General features: G+C 41.9%; 1 protein-coding gene across 2 annotated transcripts in view; it reads right to left on the minus strand.

Annotated features, from left to right (window-relative positions):
- Positions 1 to 22956, minus strand: part of USP37 (ubiquitin specific peptidase 37) — a 32408-nt gene extending 9452 nt beyond the window's left edge. The window contains exons 1-17 of one of the 2 annotated variants that reach the window (XM_035331402.1): positions 22801 to 22956; positions 19599 to 19770; positions 18985 to 19085; positions 17566 to 17747; positions 17342 to 17416; positions 16651 to 16748; positions 15039 to 15123; positions 13982 to 14143; positions 13376 to 13507; positions 11205 to 11328; positions 10764 to 10969; positions 9578 to 9695; positions 8252 to 8331; positions 7470 to 7634; positions 5894 to 5959; positions 4436 to 4586; positions 520 to 772 (exon numbers count right to left, since the gene is read on the minus strand). In XM_035331402.1, the coding sequence (XP_035187293.1) occupies positions 520 to 772; positions 4436 to 4586; positions 5894 to 5959; positions 7470 to 7634; positions 8252 to 8331; positions 9578 to 9695; positions 10764 to 10969; positions 11205 to 11328; positions 13376 to 13507; positions 13982 to 14143; positions 15039 to 15123; positions 16651 to 16748; positions 17342 to 17416; positions 17566 to 17747; positions 18985 to 19085; positions 19599 to 19770; positions 22801 to 22956 (2326 nt within the window). The remainder of the gene's footprint in view (positions 1 to 519; positions 773 to 4435; positions 4587 to 5893; positions 5960 to 7469; positions 7635 to 8251; positions 8332 to 9577; positions 9696 to 10763; positions 10970 to 11204; positions 11329 to 13375; positions 13508 to 13981; positions 14144 to 15038; positions 15124 to 16650; positions 16749 to 17341; positions 17417 to 17565; positions 17748 to 18984; positions 19086 to 19598; positions 19771 to 22800) is intronic. The other variant, XM_035331403.1, reaches the window with a different exon arrangement.
- Positions 22957 to 22993: the final 37 nt, after the last annotated feature.

Genomic DNA, 22993 nt, shown 5'->3' on the forward strand with positions numbered 1-22993 from the left:
ATTTGGAAAAAAAAAACAGATGGAGTTATATTCATTAGTAAATAATGAAAAAAAAACTAAATTTTTGAAAACATTCTAGACTTACGCACCCCAGACCTCATTCTTACACACCAGCAATCTGAACACTGCCACCACGCTGCTCAGGCTGCAGCAGCTACAGAAATGCAACCACCTTCTGATTATGGGGGATTAAGTTCCAGACACTGCCATATCTTAGTAATTTAAATTGTTTGGTAAGACGATGAGTGGAAGCATGTGTTGATCAGGAGAGAAAACAACAGCAACTAACTCTGAAGACAAACCACCTTTATCAGCGAGGTGATAGACCTACAAGAAAATACATTTTTCCAGTTTAATGAATTAAAAGTTTTATATATTGGGAAATTGTGAGAAAACTCTAAGCCAGGCAGTTTCAGCAGTGCACTTGCATCCAGCTTCTGCCATCAAATGTTACCTGCTGCTATCAGTAACTCACTTTAGCTCACTACAGTCCAATTTAAGATGGTTACTTCACCTTACCTGATTCTAACGCTGCTTTGGGTTTTTCCATCTCCATAGTTTCCAGGTTTTCTGGCAATTCCTGAATTTCATCATCTCCAAAACCAGTGTCTGGGCTGCTTGTGGGCTTATCTTCGTCATGGCTCAGAGACAGAGAAGCTTCCCTTTTGCTAATCTCTAAGACAGCTGCTAGCAGTTCATCTTCACTCATCCCATCAAAACCAGCATTACCCAGCTCAGGTTTATCACCCTCCATTTTACTTCTTTTTGAACCCTAGAGATGAATGGAGTTATGATTAAATGCTTGAATGAACAGGTATACAACATCTGATTTACATTTCTGTGGAGAGTTTTTTTTGTTGCTGTTGCTGATTAACCCCAGGGAGTGGGCGTTTGGCTCTGTCAACATTAAACAGATAGTTATGAGAGACTCAATGGAGGCACAACCTTTGTAGCTACATTCACTCCAAGGAACAATATTTAAATATAAACTACAACCAGTTTTTACAGGCCCTCTGGCTTAACACTCTTCCTGCCTCCTTCAATACATGTGTTCCACCTTTGGGTTCTGATGAATCCTCAAGCCTCTGGCAAGTCGGTGCGAGAATACTGAGGCACAAGTAGCAAAATTTCACGTTTAACAACAAAGCAGGCTGAAATGGCAACTGAAGACCATAACTGAACTTGAATGCAAGGATGGAAGAATAGGAACTGAAATCAGGCTGGTACAAAGAGGAATTAATATTAGGCTTGGTGCCACAGACTTGCAATAAGAAATTGTGGGGGTAAGGGACACAACACGGGGCTAGGCAAATAGAGTAAGAAAACAGTTAATCCAAAAGGTAGGAGCAGGTGGAAATTATTATTTCCTAAGGAGAACAGAATGGCTTTAAATTGGAAGAAAGGAAAAACACTGAAACACTCTAGTCTTGGTCTGAGGTTTTCCTTTTTTTTTTTTTTCCTAAAACTGATGTTCATAAACTCCTAAACCATACTGATCTGTAACCAATATAGTCATTTCCATCATTTTGATATTAACTGCTTATCAGGAGTTAACCTCCATGCATACATATTTAAGCAATTATACCACTTACCATATGTTTGTTTATTTTTTTCATTTCTGTATTATGTATTTTTGTTCTTTTCTATTAATGTGTGTATCCAGGTCTAACTGCAAACAGCATTTGGATGCTTCTCAGAACTTTGTTAAAATGAACAAAAATACATCTTTATTGCTGCTTTTTATTTACATACAATAAGTTTTTGATAAATTAGACCTTAAGTTTTATACAGCAAGCACTTTACATTAAAACTGGCTTATCAAAAGATTAGCCAATGAATTTTCTGATTCAACTGCTTCTTTCTAATCATCATCATCTCCAAGAATCAGAACTGACAAATTTAAATCGCTTTTTCAATAATAACATTTATTCAGGCAGTGAATGAGGAAAGCATGGTACCTGCTTTTTAAGCTTTCTGATTTTGCTCTGCACCTGCAGACGACTTCTATCAGACTGGTTTAGCTCTTCAAGTAGACTCCACTTCCAGGCACTCTGCCAACAACTACCACTAATTCAGCGGCTGGACTTTAAAGACTTGGCAGCAACCGTGCATTATTTGAATACAACTTTTCTATTAGGAATTATTTGCATAGACTTTAAGTAGCTTAGGCTCTAGCACAGGCTGCTTTAAATAAGTGTATCAGAAAAGTACTTAAAATCCTGCTTCGCCTGCAGAGCGGCAGCAGTAACGCCGCGCTGAGGCCTAGGCCCAGGCCCCGGCCCTGCCGGGACAACACGGAGGACAGAGGATGTGGGTAATGAGAACAGGCGGCTGGTCGGGCCCGTGGTCAAGGAACGGCCAACACACACAGCCACAAGAAGTCAAGTTGCTTGTGTGGAATCATTATCGCCACCGTCTCATTCCCACAGGAGGCTGGAAAGCCCATTGTTAATTTGCTATTCAAATTAATACGCTTTATTCCCACATTTTTTGCACTCACGGGGCCCCTATGATAGAGACTACTTACACCTCCTCACAAACAAAACTTGAGGAAGAATCACTTAGAATAGTTTGGAATGCTTGTTCTTTATAGAAGGACTTCAAAGACCAGCCGGTGTAATTCCCCCACCCACAGCTACCACAGCTGTGTCATGCAAGACAGTGGTTGCCTACCCTGCTCCCAAGATCTTCAGCAAAGGTTTGTTTCTACTTTCTTCCAAAGCAATCCAGTCCGTCTCCATATCCTGCGTATCAGGAAGTTTTCCCTAATATTTAGTCTAAAAATTTCTGCCTGCAATTTCACAGAATCACAGAGTTGGAAGGGACCCATGAGGATCATCGAGTCCAGCTCCTTTCAGTCTGTTGCTTCTTGTTCTGTCAACTATGGACAGAGAAAACAGCCAAAGTGTTTCCATTTGCTTCTTTCCTTTCCTTGAAGATACACACCCTGTTTAGGTTTCTCCTTAAACTAAGGGACCCAAGTTCACTTGCCTGTTCTCTCCCCAACAAATCTTCCTTTCCACACCTCTGACCATTTGTAATTCTCTCCTCTGGCCACTCTCCAAGTAATCTCTAACTCTTTTGAAGTCTGGAGCCCAAAGCTGGATACAGCACTCCAGCTAGAGCTCAATGCTGAGAAAAAACATGAAGTGTTACTTCACATAACCTGCAGGCTATGCCTCTGTCTATACATTTGCCTTTTCAATCAGCCTGACATTGTGACCGACTGTCACCCTTTGCTGTGTTCCAGAGGCCCGCTGCTTTCCCAGCTGTTCCTATCCTGCATTTACAGTCAATTAGTCCTGCTAAGATTAGCACCTTTAGCCTGTTCCTACTGAACCACCCCTCCTATTTTTAGGCAATTTCTCAGATTTATCAAGATCATTCTAACTGTAGCTCTGAACTTCAACACGCTTGCATTCTTTACCAGCTCTGTGTCTTCTGGAAATGTAGAATTCATCATTTATTTCATTATTTATTAAATACCAAATGGATCAGGATCCTCCCTTGGTTTGATTTTTCCGATCAGAAACTGTAGGTACCTACCTCTCCACAAAGGTTTATTCAGCAGGCTTTACACCCATCCTTCTGTGTCATAATCAAGTACACATTTTTCTGCTTGCTTAAAATAACCCCATAAACACTGTCAAAAGCTTTCAAGAAGCTGAGATGCAGGACATTTGTTCTAAACACTAAGCCTGCAGCCCTCTAATAGAACAAAGTGGTACTGCAAGATAGTCCTCTAAGTTTCCAGCTAGCCCTTCTGCATCATCATTTTTCCTCAGACAATTCACCTACTTGCTAATACACTACCCTGGTCAAAGTAAAATATCTTAAAACATCAACACCAGTCACAATGAAGACCTCAAAGGCTATTTGAAGTTAACTGTGCCTTTACACCAAGGAGCTCAATCTCTACACAGTTCTCTGTGTCTACCTCCAAGGACTAATAGCTTTAGTGTCCAAAAAGTTTTTAATAAAGCTGTACTCAAAAGGGGACACAGATCAGATGTGGAAGAAGTTTTCTCAATTGAGTATTTTGCCTAGGCCAATTTTTTCTAGCTCTAATTTAATCAAGGGCTTTACTACGTAATTTTATTATTGACAGCCCATTTTATTTCAGTCTGGAAACATCATTAATGACAGTTGCCCAAAGGACTGACAAAACTGCTAAGCAGCTGGTATACAGAACCCAACAAGTTAAGTGCAGCTGCAACACAATTACCTCTGTTCCCAGTGGGAACCCAATGCAATTGTACAGGGAGGTCAATTAGCTGGCATAGGATAACACTGCCTTCCAGCAACACAGTGCTAATTAGGAGGAAAAAAAATATCTTGCATCAATTTTACTCACAGTCTATGCAACGAAAAGCACAAGTCAACCATGAGCACGTATCGGATCTATGCAGACAAAAGTTGATTTTTTTCCCCTTACCTTTTCTTGCTCTTCTTGCAGTTGTTGCTGATCTCTACTCTGTGTGTTGTACAACCTCTGACTATGGGTAACAGAGCGTTTCAATGGCTCATCATCACTGTCCGAATCTACATAGAGTGCTGTAGGGCTCTTTGACTTGAAAGTGTATTTTCTGTGAATTAGAAATATGGCTATAAAACTTTATAGCATTATACAAATCTGTTTCACAGTAACCATTGAAGAACTGTCATGCCAAATGTTCCCATTGTTGGGCAGTACAATTTAGGGAACAAACAGCAACTGTTGAAAATGAAAATTTATTAACGTAGGAAGCAGGGTTTTCAGAAAGGGTATCTTTTGCTAGTTTAACCGGCATACCTTCTTCAAGTCTGCAATAGCAGCTGACATCTTTAAAAGCAAGAACCACACACTTAATAGTTTATCTGCCAGTCTACCAAGCGTTACTTTTTTTCTTTCACAGGATATTCATTTTAAGATGTAGCAGAATTGAGTTCACAAAACAAGATTCTGCACTTTATTACCAAGCAACCCTGGAGAGGAATCATAGAATCATTTAGGTTGGAAAAGGCCTCTAAGATCATTAGGTCCAACTGTTAACCTACTCGTCTGAGTCGAGTACACAGTGACAGGTAGAACTCAGCACAAATCATTTATTTGACTTCTGAAATTTATTAAGCTGGACACAGGACTTCCCACATCGTTACTAGGATATAAAGTGGCAAGTCTACAGATTTTTTTTTCCCCAGTTTTCCCATTTCTCTTTCACTGGGATAAACTGTTTCTTTAGAGCAGAAGACAAGGGACTTCAGTGAAGTTTGTGATATCTGGTCAATTAGGAAATCTGTTCTAAATGTATTCCACAGTGCAAAACCACTCAGAGCAAAATATCACATTTTCCACAATGTCAAAAACTGCCCTTTCAAAATGGTCTATGAAAATAATGCCCCCTCATCTTTACAAAAAAGCCTAAGGGACAAAACTCCTGTTCCCAATACTCATGTTGTGGCTCCATATATAAAGTTGGAAAAAAGCTAGATTGCAGAATTAGAAACCACTTTGCTTCTTATATACATAGTTTGCAATGATGAATACAAGGCAGTTTAAGATACTTGGCACTGACAAATCATCTGTGTAAACTAAATCTCTCTCATTTAGCCTTCTGCATGAAAAAAAGTCTTTACTTGCTTACATGCTCCCAAAGGTTCTCAAGAGAAATGCTAAAAGGATTGTGTCTACTGGGCAAATTGTACCATTAATACTAATTTCATCTAACATGCAACACCAATAAAGCTCAGATATACAAAAAAAAAAGAGTAGCCAAAACAATTTATTAAAAGAGAAAAATTAAACTAAAAAAGTAAGTAGAAGGAATAAAAAGAAGAATTATAAAATTCTAAAATGCCTTGAACACTATCCCATAAAATGCCAGGCCGTGGGCATTTCAGAGCTATAACTCACCTACAAGGTGTGGAAGTGCTTATAGTACAGGAATTCACCATTTGGGAGGCTTTCAATGGACGGGAACTATTAAAAAAGCAAAGTATTTATTGCAGCAGTTACAGTCTTTAAAGAATAAGTGTTTACTCGTCTGCTGTGCATGCAAATCCATGTTCAAAGAAGCATGTAGAACAACATTATGTACTTGCTAATTGCTTATATTTAGAGGAGTATCTCTACGATGCCATAAATATACAACAGTTGTTCAAAACCGTATGTAATCCTTTAAATTTGATTCACTTCTTAGTGATGCACCCTTAGGGACAAGCTCATAAATTAGAAGCTTTGGGATCCCATGACAACTCATTCTTTGTTTTATTTTAAATTTTATTTTATTCCCACCATCACTAGAGTTCCTGCTCTCAAACCACCGTCTCCTGTTGCTGTCTGGATCAGCCAGTTTTCTGGCATGTCCCATGCCTCTATTTCTCCTTCCTTACCTAAACTCTTCTAAACAAATCTCCTGGTCCCCTTGATCATTTTACAGGCTCCTCAAAGCCCATCGCCATCACACATCTACCAGATAGCTGCCAATGCAGAAATCTTTTTCAATCTTCCCCCTCAAACCAGGGCTGCTTCTTTCCGTCTTACTCACCCTTTCACTTTCTGGTAAATCAGAATGGTTTCAATGACTAAAAAAAAAAGTCACTGAAAAGCCATTTTAAATATATTTTAAGGTATGTCTGCATTGGTAAGCTTACACTGTTCATTATGTTTAAGAGGTAAAGACTTTTATTGTTACAGCAAACTCTTGGAACACTGCCACATAAATCTCAGACTCCACTAAACATTCAGCACAAGAAACACGCTGGCCGTACTGCTGAACATAGACACCAGATGCATCGTATCTCACTGCAGTTACCGTGGTTATGTCAGAAGGCAGGGACCACAAGAGACCTAACGGTATCTTTTTCTTATTCTGCCACAAACTTCCTACGTGAGAACTGGCCCAGCTTAATCTCTGTGTCTCGGGACAAGCAGCTGTACAGAAATAACTGTCACAGGGAAAAGGACAGAGTATTTTCAGCCTGTGAAGTGTTCAGATACTATAGTGGCACAGTAAAGACAATGAAAAACGAATGACAGTACAAGATGTGCAAGTGGAAATTAGCAGAAAAAGAGACGATGCTGTGTCTCCTAAGCAGAGGTAAACGTGCTGTGAACAAAAGGTAATCTAGATTTTGGACTGGGATGCATCAGTTCTAGGAATTACTGACAAAAGTTTTCCTAAAAAGGATAGAAATCTATTTTCAATAACAGTGAAGAATTCTATCTTACCAAATATTCCCTGGATTACATCCCACCAAGGCTTCCTAGTGCTTCTATCATGCTTCCTTGCCATGAGAACATGCCATGTGCTCATGATGACATTACAAATTAGCACAGTGCACTAAAAAGGCTAGATTAGATATCTTGCATCTGAAACCGCATGATTTTAGCACTTCCTTATCCAGACCTCATCCAGAGAAGATCTGACAATGCCTGCCTCATTGAATGCACTTAACAGGGCACAGGTCAAGCACGGCTGTACACTTACATTGCAGAATGGGCGCTCCAGCCCAGCGTCAGCGGCAGCCTCGTGCTTTCTGTGCAGTGCGATAGCAGCGTTAAGTATCTCGGAATAACCACCTGCTGCCCGACTTTGTGGTTGAGAGACAAGGCTACGTTGAAGCTGTATCGTTTCAGATGGAGAATCAGGACCCTGAAAGGTGATAAAGAAATACAAATGGCAAGGTTAATCTCAAGACAGAAAATGGAAAACAAAAAAATCCAAGGATGATCACTACCACCAAACACTTCTACTCCAAGTAACGAACTAAGCACCAACACGAGGTCAGAAACATGAGCATGCCGTTAACTCTCAAAGTGTTTCCATTCTTCCTTCAAGCACTGTGCTTACTGAGAGAAAACAGGGATCAACGTAGGAAGAAGTGACCAAAGCAAAACCTTCTAATATAACTTCTGGTAGGAATATCTCCAACTCAGTCTTGCCCACCAGGTCAACAGAGCACAGAATATCAAGCTTACAAAATGTATTTACTGTTCTCATGCTACCAAAATTTCAAATAAAAGCATGAAGGGAAAACTCATGTCTCATTGTGCAGTGGCAGGGAGGAAGAAGTGTTGCTGAGGGTGCTCAGCACACAGAAGCTTTCCAGGGGGAAACTGAAGAACAGCACGAAGAAACTACTGCCTGCACGTGCATCTTTCTCATGTGCTGACCACCACACATGGTGTCCCATCCATTATTCCAGCTTTAATCTGAGGGGTTTTTGCAGCACGTTTCCAGGAAAGAAAGGAACAGATGTCAACAGTTACCTGGGAAGCCTATTGAACTTGTGTGTGACAACAGCTGACTTTCCATTGCACTTCTCGCAGGAGTACTCAATTTCCTCTGCCTGGGTAAGAACAGAAAAATTAGTAGTGGAAGAAAAAATGCATCAAATAGATCTCAACAGAAAGGACTTTGCTTTCAGCTGTCATAGAAGCTCTTCAAGACAGCAGTCACACTAAAAATTACATTCACCTTCAACATGATCTAACGAGAGGGCATCCAACAGGAGCACAGGTAATAAAGCTTACCATTTGACCATATATCCACTGATACAGGAGGAATGGGGAGGAATATTTTTCCCACAAATCTATTGCATAGACCACTGAAATAGCCACAGTTGAGACAAACTAGCCTTCAAAAAGAGAAGATAATCTTGCAAGGCTTGCTGTTTTCTGTAACATATACAGCTGTTTTTTTCTAATCGCTTTTGGTTGATGATAATTTACCATCAAGTTCTCTCTCTTGTTCAAAACCTCAGCTTTGTTCCTGAAAAGCTGTCCTCATCTAACCTTGTCAGAGATGTGCTGCAGCTGAGCAGATGAACAGACTTGAAAAGAGAACTACCATTGACGCTGATGTTACATGACTTAGCCATCAAACATCTTTACAGATGTCTTCTGTGCGAAGATGAATGACACAACAATAATCTTAATAATCTTTTTTTTTTAAATCATTAAGCATAAGATCTCCACTAGCTGTTAGGAAAATAGACACATCAATTATTCCATCTGTCAAAAACACCATCGGTAAACGGGACCAGGAGAAAAAACCCAGGCCTCCCTCAAGATACGATAAAACACAATGCGGTCACATCGGTAAGGCTCATTTCTAGCTTTCAGAAACCTTGTCTTGCAAGTCTCCTTACAAGACGAGTGTGCATATATTAAAACAATTGTTTTGTTTGTTTAATAGATGTGTGCAATGATATTCTTCCACGCCAATTTAGATCAGTGCACAAAATGTTGAAGCATCCTAGCCCAGAAGAGGAAGCAGCAATCTGAGTGATTACTTCAATCTGACAATCTCCCTTCTTTTGTTTGTTTTCATTTGTGCCTCAACACTTCCAGCACGTAACGGGGAAATTCACTTATTTCACAGCAATATTATAAGAATTGGTTAAGTTCTGCATGGCATTTTATAACTCCTGTATAATCTTCATGTCCCAACCTCAAAAGAGCACAAAATTATTTATTTCACCTATCTTCAATCACTGTCATGGAAACTAATAATCAGCTGTGCAATCAAAATTTCCACGTGGTACAGAACCTGCACATACTCCACAGCGAATTTAAGATGTATGAACTATGTACCCGAAAAAAGAGGTCAAGGGAATCCTGGATTGATCGAGATGGAAGCAATTTCTTTCTTCGAGGAAGGTCAATGGAGAGGTCATTGAACTGTTCTCGTTTGGTGACCGTTTCACCACACCTAAAAAGAAACACGCTCATGTAAGTGATGAAAAATAAACTTGAAATTAATGACCCCGTATATATTTTTAGGCTAAAGTAGCTTCCTAGTAAATATATGCATCTCTCTCAACCCATTTTTACCCATATTAAAACGAAAGTGCTTGATGCTTATGACAAAGCTGAGTTTTTGGATTTCACTTTGATGTTTTAGAAACTGAAAGAAACTTCTGTGTAGGAGAAAGAACAAAAAAACCTGGCCTGCAAAAACTGCTTTGGAGAGGCCAAGTGATCAAGCATACAACAAACCAAAGGGACCGCCATGGAGCTGAACAAGTAGTCTCCCTTCAACATCCTTAGGAGAAAAAGAGTCAGCCCAGCCCCAGAAGAAGGGAAAGCCCCAAAATACTTTGTAACTCTTTCAAAACATAATAGTAGGGTCCATGTGTCTAAAACAAGACCTTATTTAGTTATTTATTTTTAAGGATCCTACAGTCATTTGTCTTCAGTAATTATTATCTGCATGCAATTTACTTTTACTTATTTTAGGGAACTAATGCACTACACTCTGAAAGTAATACTCCCAAGTATCTGTGTGAATGAAAATTCTGTGGAATACAAGCATCCAGTACGTGAATCTCCTGCACAGGTCGCAAACAACAAATGGCACGAGATACCAGTTTATAACTGCAATAACCTACAGAGACCAAAGAAAACACCATTCTTTGGGAGCCTTTAGAAAGAACAAGAAAAATACAGCTTCCCATTTGCTAGGAGGAGACGTTGCTTGGCTGGAACCCTCTTCTCCCTATTCTCATGCAAGCTGCAGACAAAAAAGAAAAGCACAGCAGCTTTCCAAAGGATATGTAACGAAGCACTAAATGGTAAGAGACTATTTAAAGAAGGTCAGCAACAGCAGTGTGGTGTGAGGTTTACGTTATTTCTAGACTGCAGAATATTTTCTAAATATTTAGCTTTGGATAAAACCATACTACTACTTAGCTCTAGTTATAGCCTGCAGATAAAATCACAGAAAACGCAAACTCTTCCCAATCATTTAAGTATGAGAAAGGTTCTGAAGCGTACTTACATTTTACATATGATAGAATGCTGAACCTCAAACTCTAAGTTACTGATAACCGGACAAGTATAAACTTTGGTGGCTGAGAGGTCATCAGAAGCCCGTCCAGGTGAGTTGTCATCATTAGGGACTGGCTCGCTCTTCCAAGTTTTGTTTAATTTTTCCATGTCCTCCTTCAGCTGGTCCAGACACTGGCTCAAGAACTCATGTGCATCCTAGAAACGGGGTATTCCCAACAAATTATTTTCTACGACACCATTCAGTACCTCTCACACATGCAGACGAGAGAAGTTACATTTATGTATTCAGCAATACTAAGACAGCTCTGCTCTTACAAACAGCAGGCAAAGGTTGTCATTCAATCCAAAGCTCAAGTCACTGTCAAACAGAGATGAAGCCTGACGATGCAGTTCAACACAGACAATTGTTTCTAAATGCTATGATACTTACATTCTGCATATACCCAGAAAATCTCTCTGCAGTAGCTGAAATGGCACTTTTCACCTTCTTGAGCAGCTCTTTCTTAACCTCAGGGCTGCAGACATCCTTTTTAGCAAGCAGATGGGCAAAACGTCTGCAGAAGTCAATGCGATGAAACATTGATTGGTTGTCCACGACTTCAGAGAAATGCAATAAAACTCATGATATCTTACTTTAAGAGTTTCTAAAAGCTTTTACCCTGTGATAAACGGTGCAGGGATTTTGTATGAAAATATTTCAGAAAATGGAAATAGCCTTTTACATTTCAATTATTTTGAATTCTAACCTGAGATCACCATTGGCACAGGACCCAGAAAAACAAAAGAATCCCAGAATTTTCTAAGGTAAAGAGAAGAGCCTGATCAAGTTCTATAAACTTACTTCTGCAATATCTTTTACAATGCGATAAAAAGCAATGCTTTTTGAAAACTGAAATCCTGATAGGAGATATTAAATCACCAAATAAGCAACACATAAATCATTAAATTCAAGTTTTATGGGCAAAGATCTGGCGTGTTTGTTTAAAAGATTTCCGCTCTACTCCCTTTAAAGCCACATGTCTTTTGGCGGTGAAACATTATAACAGGATAGAACAAAAGCTGTAATAAAAAGAGCCAGGAGGAGTTCCTTGATTCAAACTAGACAGTGTAACCGAAAACCATGTTAAAAAGCATTTGAAGTGGACTTTAGCTGCCTCTCAGTTAGTGCAATTTAGTTATCTTTTTAACTGCTTTGCAGTTTCACAGAAATACACGCTGCTACATTCCATATACAACAGTTTATGTCATAGTACACATACTGGAAGATGATGGGAAGATGTTCCATGGTGTTCCATGACAAACCAAAAAATGAGAGAGAACGAAAGACCCATGCAATGCCCTCCCACTCCAAAGCAACACCTAATACTCAGTTGTCAAAAGTATCTGACCGGTTCCTTGCAGCTCAACAAGTTTCTGCTGTTTTGCTGAGCTACAGGAAAAGTCTGCGCTCTTCTGTGCCTCTACAGCTGCTGAGGGAAGTGTGTTAGGGAACACCTTTTTCACCACAAAACAGTCGACAAAGAGTTGTTGTTAAATCAGGTAACATTTACCGTGGTAGATTAAGTGCCCATACCCAAACTAGTAGAAAGCAAACCAGGTACTACCAACTCTGACCTGTTGTACTTGAGCCTTCCATCAGATGTACTCCAGCACTAGCTCTACCCACAGTTTGCCTTTAGGTACATGAGGCACAAGCTTCAGAAGTGTTTTTGCAAAATTTAGGAAAAGGGCATTCCAAAAAGGCACATGGAACAGCCTCCGATTCCAAGCAGCGGGGGAAGAGTTCAAGAAGATACAGCAAAAATAGAAACGACCCCAAACAATATAAAGGACGATGAAATGGAAACAGGAATGGTTCTGGTATCCTGAATCTTGTTCGTTTAGTGAAGGAAAAGAAAAGGAGGTACACAAAAGCACATATAATAAAAATCCTGAATGGCAGAGAGCACAGTGCATATGCAAATGGCAGTCTGTCTTTTTGATAGACGTACAACAGAATCTGAATGGCAAATGAATTCAAAATTTCAAAGAGAAAAGAGTGCTTTACATATTTCAGAAACCTCTGGAGTTTCTTGACATGAGGTTTGTCTGAACCGAGAGTTGATCTGAATTTAGAAAAAAAATCAATTTGCAGAACACGAACACTCTCCACATCTACTAGACAAAGCAGATTTTCCAAAACAGGTGTAAACCCGCACGTAGCAAGTATGGTTAGTGATCAGCTTGAACACTAGCTGATAATGTTTCCAGAAGTTATCCCTGCATCTACTACGAAGTTTTTTGCACTTCTAAAGCATTTTACTCTAACACTAGGAATATAGCAGAACATAAAGGACTACTCTACATTGCAAATCCTAAAAGCCTACTTCCTCTTCCTACAGTAAAGCTCCAGAACACAGAGAGGTCTAGGATTTAGTTTTCTAAGAGCAAAAAAATGGATTGACAATCCCCTACATTTCATCCAGAGTTTAAGGAAAGCACAATCAGCTCACACATCTACGTACACATGCACATCACCCTCTGCAAAGGTGCTTCAGCACTGGGAATGCTAGCTTCTCAGTAACGAAAGAGAAAATATCCTTTCCAGAAAGTGAATTTTACCTGATAAGTGCATTGAGTGGAATTTTTTTCCACGGGATACCCTGCTTGAGCAAATCATTAGCAAAAGACTGGATTGAAAACAAGGACTGTAAAATGGCATTCATATAGCAGGTGTTTCCTAAGTTTGAAAACCTGAAAAACAGAAAATTAAACATGGTATGTATGTAAATGTGTAACCGTGCCAGTGTTAAACACGGCACTGCTATCATGTAGGACATTCATCACCCCAGACACTCCCCAAGCAGTTTTAATTGGAGCTGTCCTTCTGCCGTTCAGACTAAATTGAAAACTCATAGGAGGCAGCAACTGTCAGGAAAGCATCCATGAGTTTCTACATCAAAATATTAAAACGTGTGCGTATATACACGAGATATAAAAATGAACCACGGAAGCATATGAAAGGAATGTCAATTACCTGAAGTTATTATATATCTAAAATTTTGAGGAAGTGAATTTAAGAATACATGTTTTCCAAACTAGGAAATGTGCTCCCTGTCTCAGTGTTCATTGATTTCAGGATTTTTTTTCCCATGAAACAATTATAACAAGAATACGCATGTTCTGATGATAAAAGCATGCATGACAGATAAAGAAAATTAAACTTACCCTTGTAATTGTTGTTGAGGATGGGTGGAAAGGGGCACTCGGGGTTTGTTCCACCCTGTGTAATCTTGATTAGATCTCATCTTTTTAACAGAAAGAGGAGCAGGCTGAGAAAGAAATCCCAGGCTCCTTTTGGATGAAGGAGTCTGGCTGGATACACCAGACCTATAAGCATTAAAGAATAAGAAGTGTAAGATTTCTAATGCTCTGCCTTACATAGCAATAGTTCATGACACTGAAACTGTATCACTACAGGTGACAAGGACTGGTAAAGTCACACCAGACAACTGGCACGTATCATAAAGCCGAAGTGGTATGGAAACGCAACCTTCTGTCCAGAACACTTATAATACTTTCTTTGGTTAAATTTCTTTACATCCTGTAACCAGGTCTTTTGTTTTTAAGACATTCTGCCAATTCTCCATGCTGTGTAAAGGAGAGGAAGAATGATAGTGTAGCATCAGATAAGAAGTCATAAGATATGCTTAAAATTCACATCTAGGCTAGGGTCTTCATCTTCAGCCTCAAGGTCTTGTAACGTAATCACTCTGGCCCTCAGCCCCTCACAGGTAAAGCGTGGATAATGCTTCTTTTCTTCCTTGATCTTGGATCTTACCTGTCTAGGGCAGAGGCTGACAGTCTGATTACACAGCATCTACCACAGAAGAATCCCAGCCTCGGAGGGATTCAGTATTACTAAAATACCGTAAAAATCGTTTCATGCCATTTATCTACTCAGGAAATAAGAAGCAAAGATTCAGTCTAAAGTTCCTGAGTCTGTATGTCATTTGAACCAACTAGAGTTTAGCTATCACCTCCATCAGTCATTCACAATGACTATAATCAACTTGAATGAATTTAGAAAATCCATCTACTGCAAGCAGTACTGGAGTTTGTAGGCGTCAGAGCAATTGTAGCTGCACTGAATGCTTGGATTTTAATCTATACGCATTTTATGCATAAAAGCCATACAGCATGTGATGAACGCACAGGAAACCGAAGAACCTAATTCCTGGGAAAGGACTGTCATTTACAGTTCACACCAGTGAATCAGTCCTACCTGTCCAGGGTGGAACTGCCAGTAGAGTACTCTTTTGGCGAGGGCCTACTACCATAAAAGGATGATGACTGCAGTGGTAAAACGCCTAAAAAACAAAAACAGAGAGGTAGGTCACTTTGTCCCAGGTAACTCAGCTATTTATGCAATACAAAATTGGTTTAAAAGCATTTAATAAAAAGGTTCCTAAATCTTCAAATACTGTCTTCAAGATTTGTTTGAGATCGTACAAATGCACCTACTCAGAAGTACTAATGCAAATATTAATAATATGTACATAAAGACATCCTGGAGTTTAAATTGAGTTTAGCACCATAATCCCTATCAATCCCAAACTGTAACATTTAACACTTGCAAACAATTAACTATCATCAATTATTAACTTCTAAAAGCCCTTACCTGTTTGAAAGGTAACAATTGCTGCCTTTTGTTCAAATACACAAGATACGCAAAACAGAAACCTCACTAATCATTCCCTGTGCAGTTCCCTCAAAATTCAAAGTAAATATGCAGAACTGAAAACAGCTTCTCTTCCCACTTCAAAATCCGCAGTAAATTATTATATACGTGGTGCAAAACATGATTGTTTCATCGCTCTTAAAATCGTTGTGTCAGACCCCGAGATTCTAATGCCTCAGATAGTGCTGCATAAAAAACTTGCTCTCTAGAGTCAAAAAAAAACATCTACTGAGGTGAATCACAGCATATTTTAGGTTGGATAATAAATGAACATTCACTTCTGTCTGAGCTTGGAATAGTTGAAGCTGTGCAACGTTCCAAAACGCAGCCATATAAAGGAAAGAGGGTTCTCAATACCACTACTTGAACTTGCAGGTATACAGACAGAGCCTGACTTTGACTTTAAAGAACAAACCACATTTTTATTCAGAGAAACACTGACACTATTTGCTCCTCCTCTAGCAATATATTTTTGCCATCAGAGCTGCATTCAGCAATTCTCTCCAAAAAAGCAAAACCTTCAATACATTCCTCTTTATGGGGAAAGAGCCTCGGTACTAAGAAGTAAAATCAAAGAGCTGTGATCATTACCAGCTAACATACATTCTGTCCGTATTACCATATTGCCCTTGTCACACATCAGCATCCAACTGAATTCTGGTACAAGCAGAGCAAAAATCCTGGCCCCGTAGAGTTCCCCCTCTAAATTCTGGGTAGGGAGCAAACAGTGGGGTTTTTTTTGTACTGAAAACATATACAATTTGTGTGGGCATTAACAGCAAAGAGGAGTTTTAAAGACAAACAAGAAAGAGAGTGAGAGCAATCAGTAGATAGATGTTTATAGGAATCCCCTCCCCAGGGGAAGGGCGACTTGGAACAAAGTGTGAGGCTGCTTGTTGACAAGCAAACACGCTAGCTGGTCTCGGCAGCCAAGTACAGGGTTCAGGGTCACACTAATCAACAGTGACAGATAAGGCAGGATAGGCTTTGAAAACAAAGGCAAGACATTAGCATCTCAGATATGGCTCTGTAGGAAGCAAGAAAGTTAGTGGCACAAGAAAAGCAGGTTAGGGAAACAACATCTGCAGCAGCTTTCTGAGCTAACAGCAGCAGAGGAAAAAACAGGTATCATCTGGCTTTACTTTTATTTTTTTACCTGATGTCCTATTTTCCTCTGCTTGCTTCAGATTCAACTGCTTCTCTCTGCTACTGTTTAAGTACTTCCATGCTGGATCGCTCAAGGCTTTATTATTCCTGCAGGTATACAACATTCAAAGTCAGAACTCCGAGAAAACGCAGGCTACTCCTGGCTGACAATTTGCAGCTTATTTTAAAGCGTTTATGTCCTAACACCTTTAATACCTGACGATGGAACAGGTAAACTTTGCTCATAAATAAGTTCAGTCAATTCATTTACACTAGACTTCTAACTTGTGATTAAACGTAGCTGTGCGCACACAGACAGCATTTTAGCAACAGTTTCCCTTTGTGAATTTTGTCTTGAAAAAACAAAACAAGTTCAAGGAAGAAGCTACATGCTGTGTGTGTACAGCATGTGGGACAACCCAGATTAAGCTGATAGAAGGAAGATGACACAAACTTTGCATGTGCCATCCTCCTGTAAATAAGTCGTAATATCAGATTGCATTTCCTGCATTATTGTTATATCAGATTGCATTAACCCTGAACGCAAACCCCATTTCAAGCATTCAGGGTGGTCAGAAGTTGACTAGTGGCTGGCCTGCGACATTGCCGTGACAGAAAACACCCGGGCACTCTCTTCAGAAAAAATAACCTTCACAAACCAACAGAGTTTAGATCAGAAACTAGAAACGACAGTTACTTACGTTGAAGAATCATTCTCTTTGGGATAATCTTCACTCATTTCTGAACCAGGAGGTTGTGCCCTTTTCCTCTTTTCGCTAATGACAGAAAAATTTTGCAGTGGTCATTCTTTCAGGAAGGCTAGTAAGCAAGCCTCTTCCAACTGCAGAAAACTTCTTAATGCTTTCTATGCGTTTTTCACTGATCTTCCATAGCTTTCACTTTTATAACCGGGTAACACTCTTACCGATTCTCCAGCAAGCCTGTTCTGTGAGGGGCCGATGAGGCAGGGGACGCTGCGACATTCACCCTGTTGCCAGGCGTTCCAGCTCCAGCAGAGCTCTTGATGGGCGCTCTGGCTGGGGTACCCAGCACCTTGCGGAACGCATTTTCATCCTTACTTTCCACGGTCACTCGTTTGGGGGGAGGCTGCAAAACCCAAGTGGAAGGGGGCAGGGAGACGATCAAAACAGTGAAAAACACAACCACCAGGGTCTAAACTGGCATTTCCACCACTGCTTGAGCCAACACAGCGTAACAGCCAAAAGCAGAAAAACGTTACTTGTAATTGAACGAGAGTTCAACACTAACTAGACGTATGCAAACTTTTCACTGTATCAATGCAAGTTGTAAGCACGACACTCCATCGCAGTAACCAATTTCCCTTTTCATCTTCCAACGCTAAATCAGTTGGACTTTTGTATTTAAAATCCCCTTTCCGTGCTTTCAGATTTAATCACCCAAGGCACAACTCCTAACCACCCTCAGATCAATCCTGGGTGGTATTAAAGAAAAAAAAAAGCCATATTAAAAACCACACAATTAGAACAGTGCCCTGACAGCCTAGGGCCAATGCAATGAACAGAGCTAATAGCTGGTTGACTAAGGAATGTCGGTCCATTTTAGACTTGAAAACTAAACATGTCTAATCTTACCACTGTATACACAGCTTTCGAGTTTTTACTGCGAGATTGCCTCTAAGCAACATGTAAAATTTGTTTTGGGACAATGTCAAAAATACTTGCCCTCAGGGTTGTAATAAAAATATATTCATAGAGATAACAATGTAAATTAAAGCTGGGAGATACACCATGAAATCTGTCTTATGGAAGCAGAGAAGGAAGAACAAAAGCCTTTTGAAGGAAAACCACTTCCAGGTAAAAGCCTGCAAAATCCACACACACAAAAATGAGCACAACGGCACAAATTCAGCAGCTCTACTCTGACACAAAAAAATCGACTATCAGCTTTTCAATATACACATGTGGCTGAAGTCTACTCAAGTCAGTAAGACCTCTGCTGCTCACAACATGTTCAGCTGCTGTGTATTTAAGGTGTTCGGTGCAAATAAGGATATTCAGAAAATCAAGTCTCAGTCATGTGCTTTTCCTCTCTTGCTGCTTTTTGCCTGACCGAAAGCTCAGCACAAAGAGCTTGGTCTTTTGCAGGCAGATGCTGAACTTCTGAACGTGCACAGAGGACGAGTCTCCTCACGAGCAGGACACCGTTGCCAACCATCCCGTGCATGCCTAGTACAAGCCCTCTGGATTACAAAGACTTTGGATGCAAACCAAGTATTTATAGCGCTTTTACAACATGCAGTAAGAGAGGAGGAAATGAATGAAATAAAATTAGAGAAGAGGAAAAAACGCAAAGTTTAACAAACCTGATTCTCGATATAAGAGAACTGCCTGTTAGCTTCCTTCTGTGTGGTCCTGCTGCCCAGCACACCTCCAAAGCTGCCAGATCCCTGAGAGGCTTTCCCAGCTGACAGGAAAAGTACACAACGTTTGATTTGATGGTCATCTAACTGATCGGCATTCCTACATAAGATGTTATTTTACAGTTGATTTTGGAAGAGACACGATGCATTTCTTGCCAACAGACAGTGCAATATTCTGAGTGCACAGACAGAAGCAAGCGTATATGGATATCCCCTACATCGCTCATTTACTTAGTGTGCAGGAAAATTCCTATCGTTAAAAAATAAAAATGAAAGAGACTACGCAGGTGTGATAAACAAACAAGGTTATCTGCATGCTTACAACAGAAACAACTCCTGCACATTTTATCTCTTATTGTTCCGCATGACAAAGGCACATTATGAGAAAAGTACATAACAAAATCCGGGGTTTAAGGACAGCAAGAAGAGTTTACGTAAATACAACGTGCACAGAAAGCCACGCAAGGAGGACAAAGTGGCTAGAGGTGAAAAAAGAAAACACGGTGCTGACCCGCCTCTAAGCTGTTATTAACATGATTTACAACAGTCGCGCTTACCAGTGTGAACCCTGTCCTGATGGACCGCATCCAAATACATCCGCATTTCATTCGCATCTTTTAGCGGCACCTTATCAATCGTCAGGAAGCTGGTATCCTTTAGTGTTAGCATCAGGCAGCACAGTTTTCTACCATTTGGTCGTAAGGTCACAGTTTTAATGTTATGGCTTAGCTGAAAACAAAGACGTGACTATAAACATAAATCCACTTTAAAAAGGCCAAAATACTTACAAGTTCAAACAAAACACTTCAAATGAAGAGGGTAAGAGGCACTTACACGGGAACACTTCCCCCAGCTCCGCTCTGCGCAAACATTAAGCCTCGTGGCATGAATGCAATCAGTGATGCTGGAAGCTGACGCGACTGAAAGGACGGTGTCCCTACAGCTCAACAGTCCCCGCATGCCTGGGTAAGCTTTCTGAAACTTGCTTTGCTGCTGAGTGACATTTCTGAACTAAGGGAATAAAGAACTTCATACCGTCCCGCTTAGCTGTCTGAAACTTCTCCATCAAGTTTGAAACGTAAATTTTAAGATGGGGAAAGTTTAAAAGATTAGCGATGTCAATGTTACGTACAAACTCCCATTCACTCGGTAATTCTCTCCCAGGGAAGACAGACTTGACACAGCTTAAGAATTTTTGCCGGGTAGTAGGTCATTAAGAAACATGCTTAGCCTAAATACATTATAACAATTAAATGGTGTCTGAAGTTTCAGGGTTATGGTCAAGCACAAGAATAATTTTAATAAGAGCTTGTGCTCCCTAATAATGCCTCTGCTACTTTATTATGCCATTACATAATTGTGGCTTCCTGCTAAGTCACCGACACGAAGCAGCCGTTCAGTAAAGGCTCTGCTAGCCACGCAGGCTGAGGACTCTTAAAGCAGAGGAAGCAAAAGAGTATCTCCCATCTGCAGGGCTTGTGGAAGTTTGACACTTGGTTTGCGAGCATATTCTCAGTTTCAATTTCCTCGTCGTTTTTCACTTACTTAATCGCTTTGCTGCCTCTTCTTTAGCTTTGCCTAAGGATCAGGCGCTAGCTACACAAGGACCTCCACGCCAGGGTATTGCCATACTGCAGGACTGGAAGCCGCAGCCAAGGTCGTTAGGCACTGCGCAGAGTAAAAGCCTGCCCATCAGATTGGAGTCTTCTCCTAATTTGGCCTGACCTGTGTATTACCACACCACTGATCTAAACGATCCTGCTGATTTCATAGACACCAACGCTAATTAGAACGTAACACCAAAATTTCACCACACGGTGCTCTATAAGCTGTTTCATCTCCTTCAAATTATACACAAGTCATAAAAAAAGATTCCTGCGCATCATAGTCATCAGTAAGATTTGTCTGTTTGTTTTTTACAGATCTTTAGCTACTTTGAAAGACAATCTAGATCTAGTTTGCGCTCAATCCTTCATACAAATGAAAAACGTCCTCAAAAAAAATAATGAGGAATTGAAACGTGGGCTCCAAGTTCTTCATCTTCTCTTCAAACACCGAGATCGGTGCAAAAGGCACGCAGACACTTCAGCACCTCAGCGCAAACCAAGGTATTTCAGTTCACAACGCTAACGTGAGAGGGCTCCACGCTTACTCTCAGTGCACCTGCTCTGATCCCGTCGTCTCCAGAGGGGGGTAAAGGCAACGTCCCTTGCAGGACGTAGGTGGTGCCTAGCACAACTTCGTCAGGACTTCGAAACATCAGTACAGAAATATTACCTTACGTAAGAAATCTGACGACTCACTAGGCACTGCAGGAAGAAATGTAACCTGGGATCCACCCAAACATTACGGAAGAGTTGCTGTCCCAGAGCAACTGGCCGAGAAAACGCTACTTCTAAAGCAAAATGATCAGCTACTGGCCACACAGGGCGCTGCGGCAGCCTGGGGCCAGCCGCACAATGACACAGCCCCGCGCAAGGGGCTGCCTGCTCTCCCTGCCTGCTGCTTGCTCCCACTCAGGCTCTCGTGCCGGTGCCTGTGCTGCCTGGAGGCGAACGGGGCCGGGGAGCAGATCCAGCAGGAAAACGCCCGCCGTCCAAGCAGGAGCGAGGGGCCTGCAGGTGCTCGCTTCCTCCTCTTCGCCGCCCTCTCCGCTAGGCCTCGCCGTCGGTCCCCTCCAGCAGCCAATTCAGGCAGGAACCCTCCTCCGAGCCCACGGAGATCCCACGAGCGCCAGAGCCCGTGGATGTGAGGGGCAGGGAGCAAAACCTGCCCCTCGAGGCCTCGGTGAGCCATCGCGCACCTCGAGACCTCGAGTCCCAGCGGCCAGGAGCGCCCAGGGAAGGTAAGGGAAAATGCAGGCCCGCTCCTCTCAGCGAGGACAGGATCCAGCGCTGACAACTCGTCAGGTTGGGAAGCCCACGCTAACAGCAGCGGGACGTGTCCGAAGCTCATGGCTTTCTTACGCCTCGACTCCGAGGCAACGCGGGCCTTCAGGTTCGTTCCTGAGGCAGCGACACCTCATCCTTCAAAGCTGAAGCGAACTTTGCGTTCGCTAAGTCAGCAGGCAGAAACCAACGGCTCAGGGAAACGTCGGGTGGATACCACAGCAGGAAAACAGCCGTGGTGTGAAAAAGCAGCAGCCGGCCTTTAGATCGGCTGTTACACCGCCAAGCGATACCGTAATTACGATTAGTTTAATTGCAGTTGGAAATTTCTCACACGGAAATCTCCCTGCACGCTCTTCGCGTATGGGGCGTTCTGTGTGAAAAAGCCCTAGGAAGGCCAACCTGAAAGCTGCCGTGGAATGGAAAAAAAAAAAGCGGTTTAGGCTGAATATCGGGAGTGCACTCTCAAGAGCGCTCTGCGACAGCCTCCCTGCGAGGAAAGCACGCTGCCCGGGGTGTGAGCCGCGCCACCACACCGCACGGCGCCGTCTGGCGTGAACGGGCAGCAGGGCTGGGGACGGCAGCGCCGATCCTCCTCGGCGGGGAAAGCCGGACCTGGAGGTGGACACTGGGGACCCGATGGGAGCTGCAGCTCCCCAACGCTCCTGGAGACGCGCCAGCAACAGGGGGCTCGTTATCCCCAAAACGTGGGAATTTTGCACCCGGGGCACGGCTTCGGTAATTTTCCCTCTGCTTTTCTGGCTCTTCCCATCCCGCAGCGTTCCCACCGCTGAGCCCAGGAGACCCCAACGCGCCCGAGCCGTTTGCGGGGACGGGGTGGCACCCAGGGGAGCCGACGCGACGCCGGTACCTGAAACGTCTTCGGGATGCCCCCGACGTTGTAGTGCACCACCAGGCTGACCTTGTTGTCCTTCTCCACGATCTCGAAGCTGCCCTCCTTCCACTTGGTGATGCCCGTCTGCATGCTGCGCATCCGCACCGGCCCGTGCACCTTCAGCGGGGCCATGCCCGCGGCCCCGCCGCCTGCGGGGAGAGGGGGGGGG

This window comes from Oxyura jamaicensis, chromosome 7 (assembly GCF_011077185.1).
Source record: "Oxyura jamaicensis isolate SHBP4307 breed ruddy duck chromosome 7, BPBGC_Ojam_1.0, whole genome shotgun sequence".
In the NCBI taxonomy this organism is placed as follows: Eukaryota; Metazoa; Chordata; class Aves; order Anseriformes; family Anatidae; genus Oxyura; species Oxyura jamaicensis.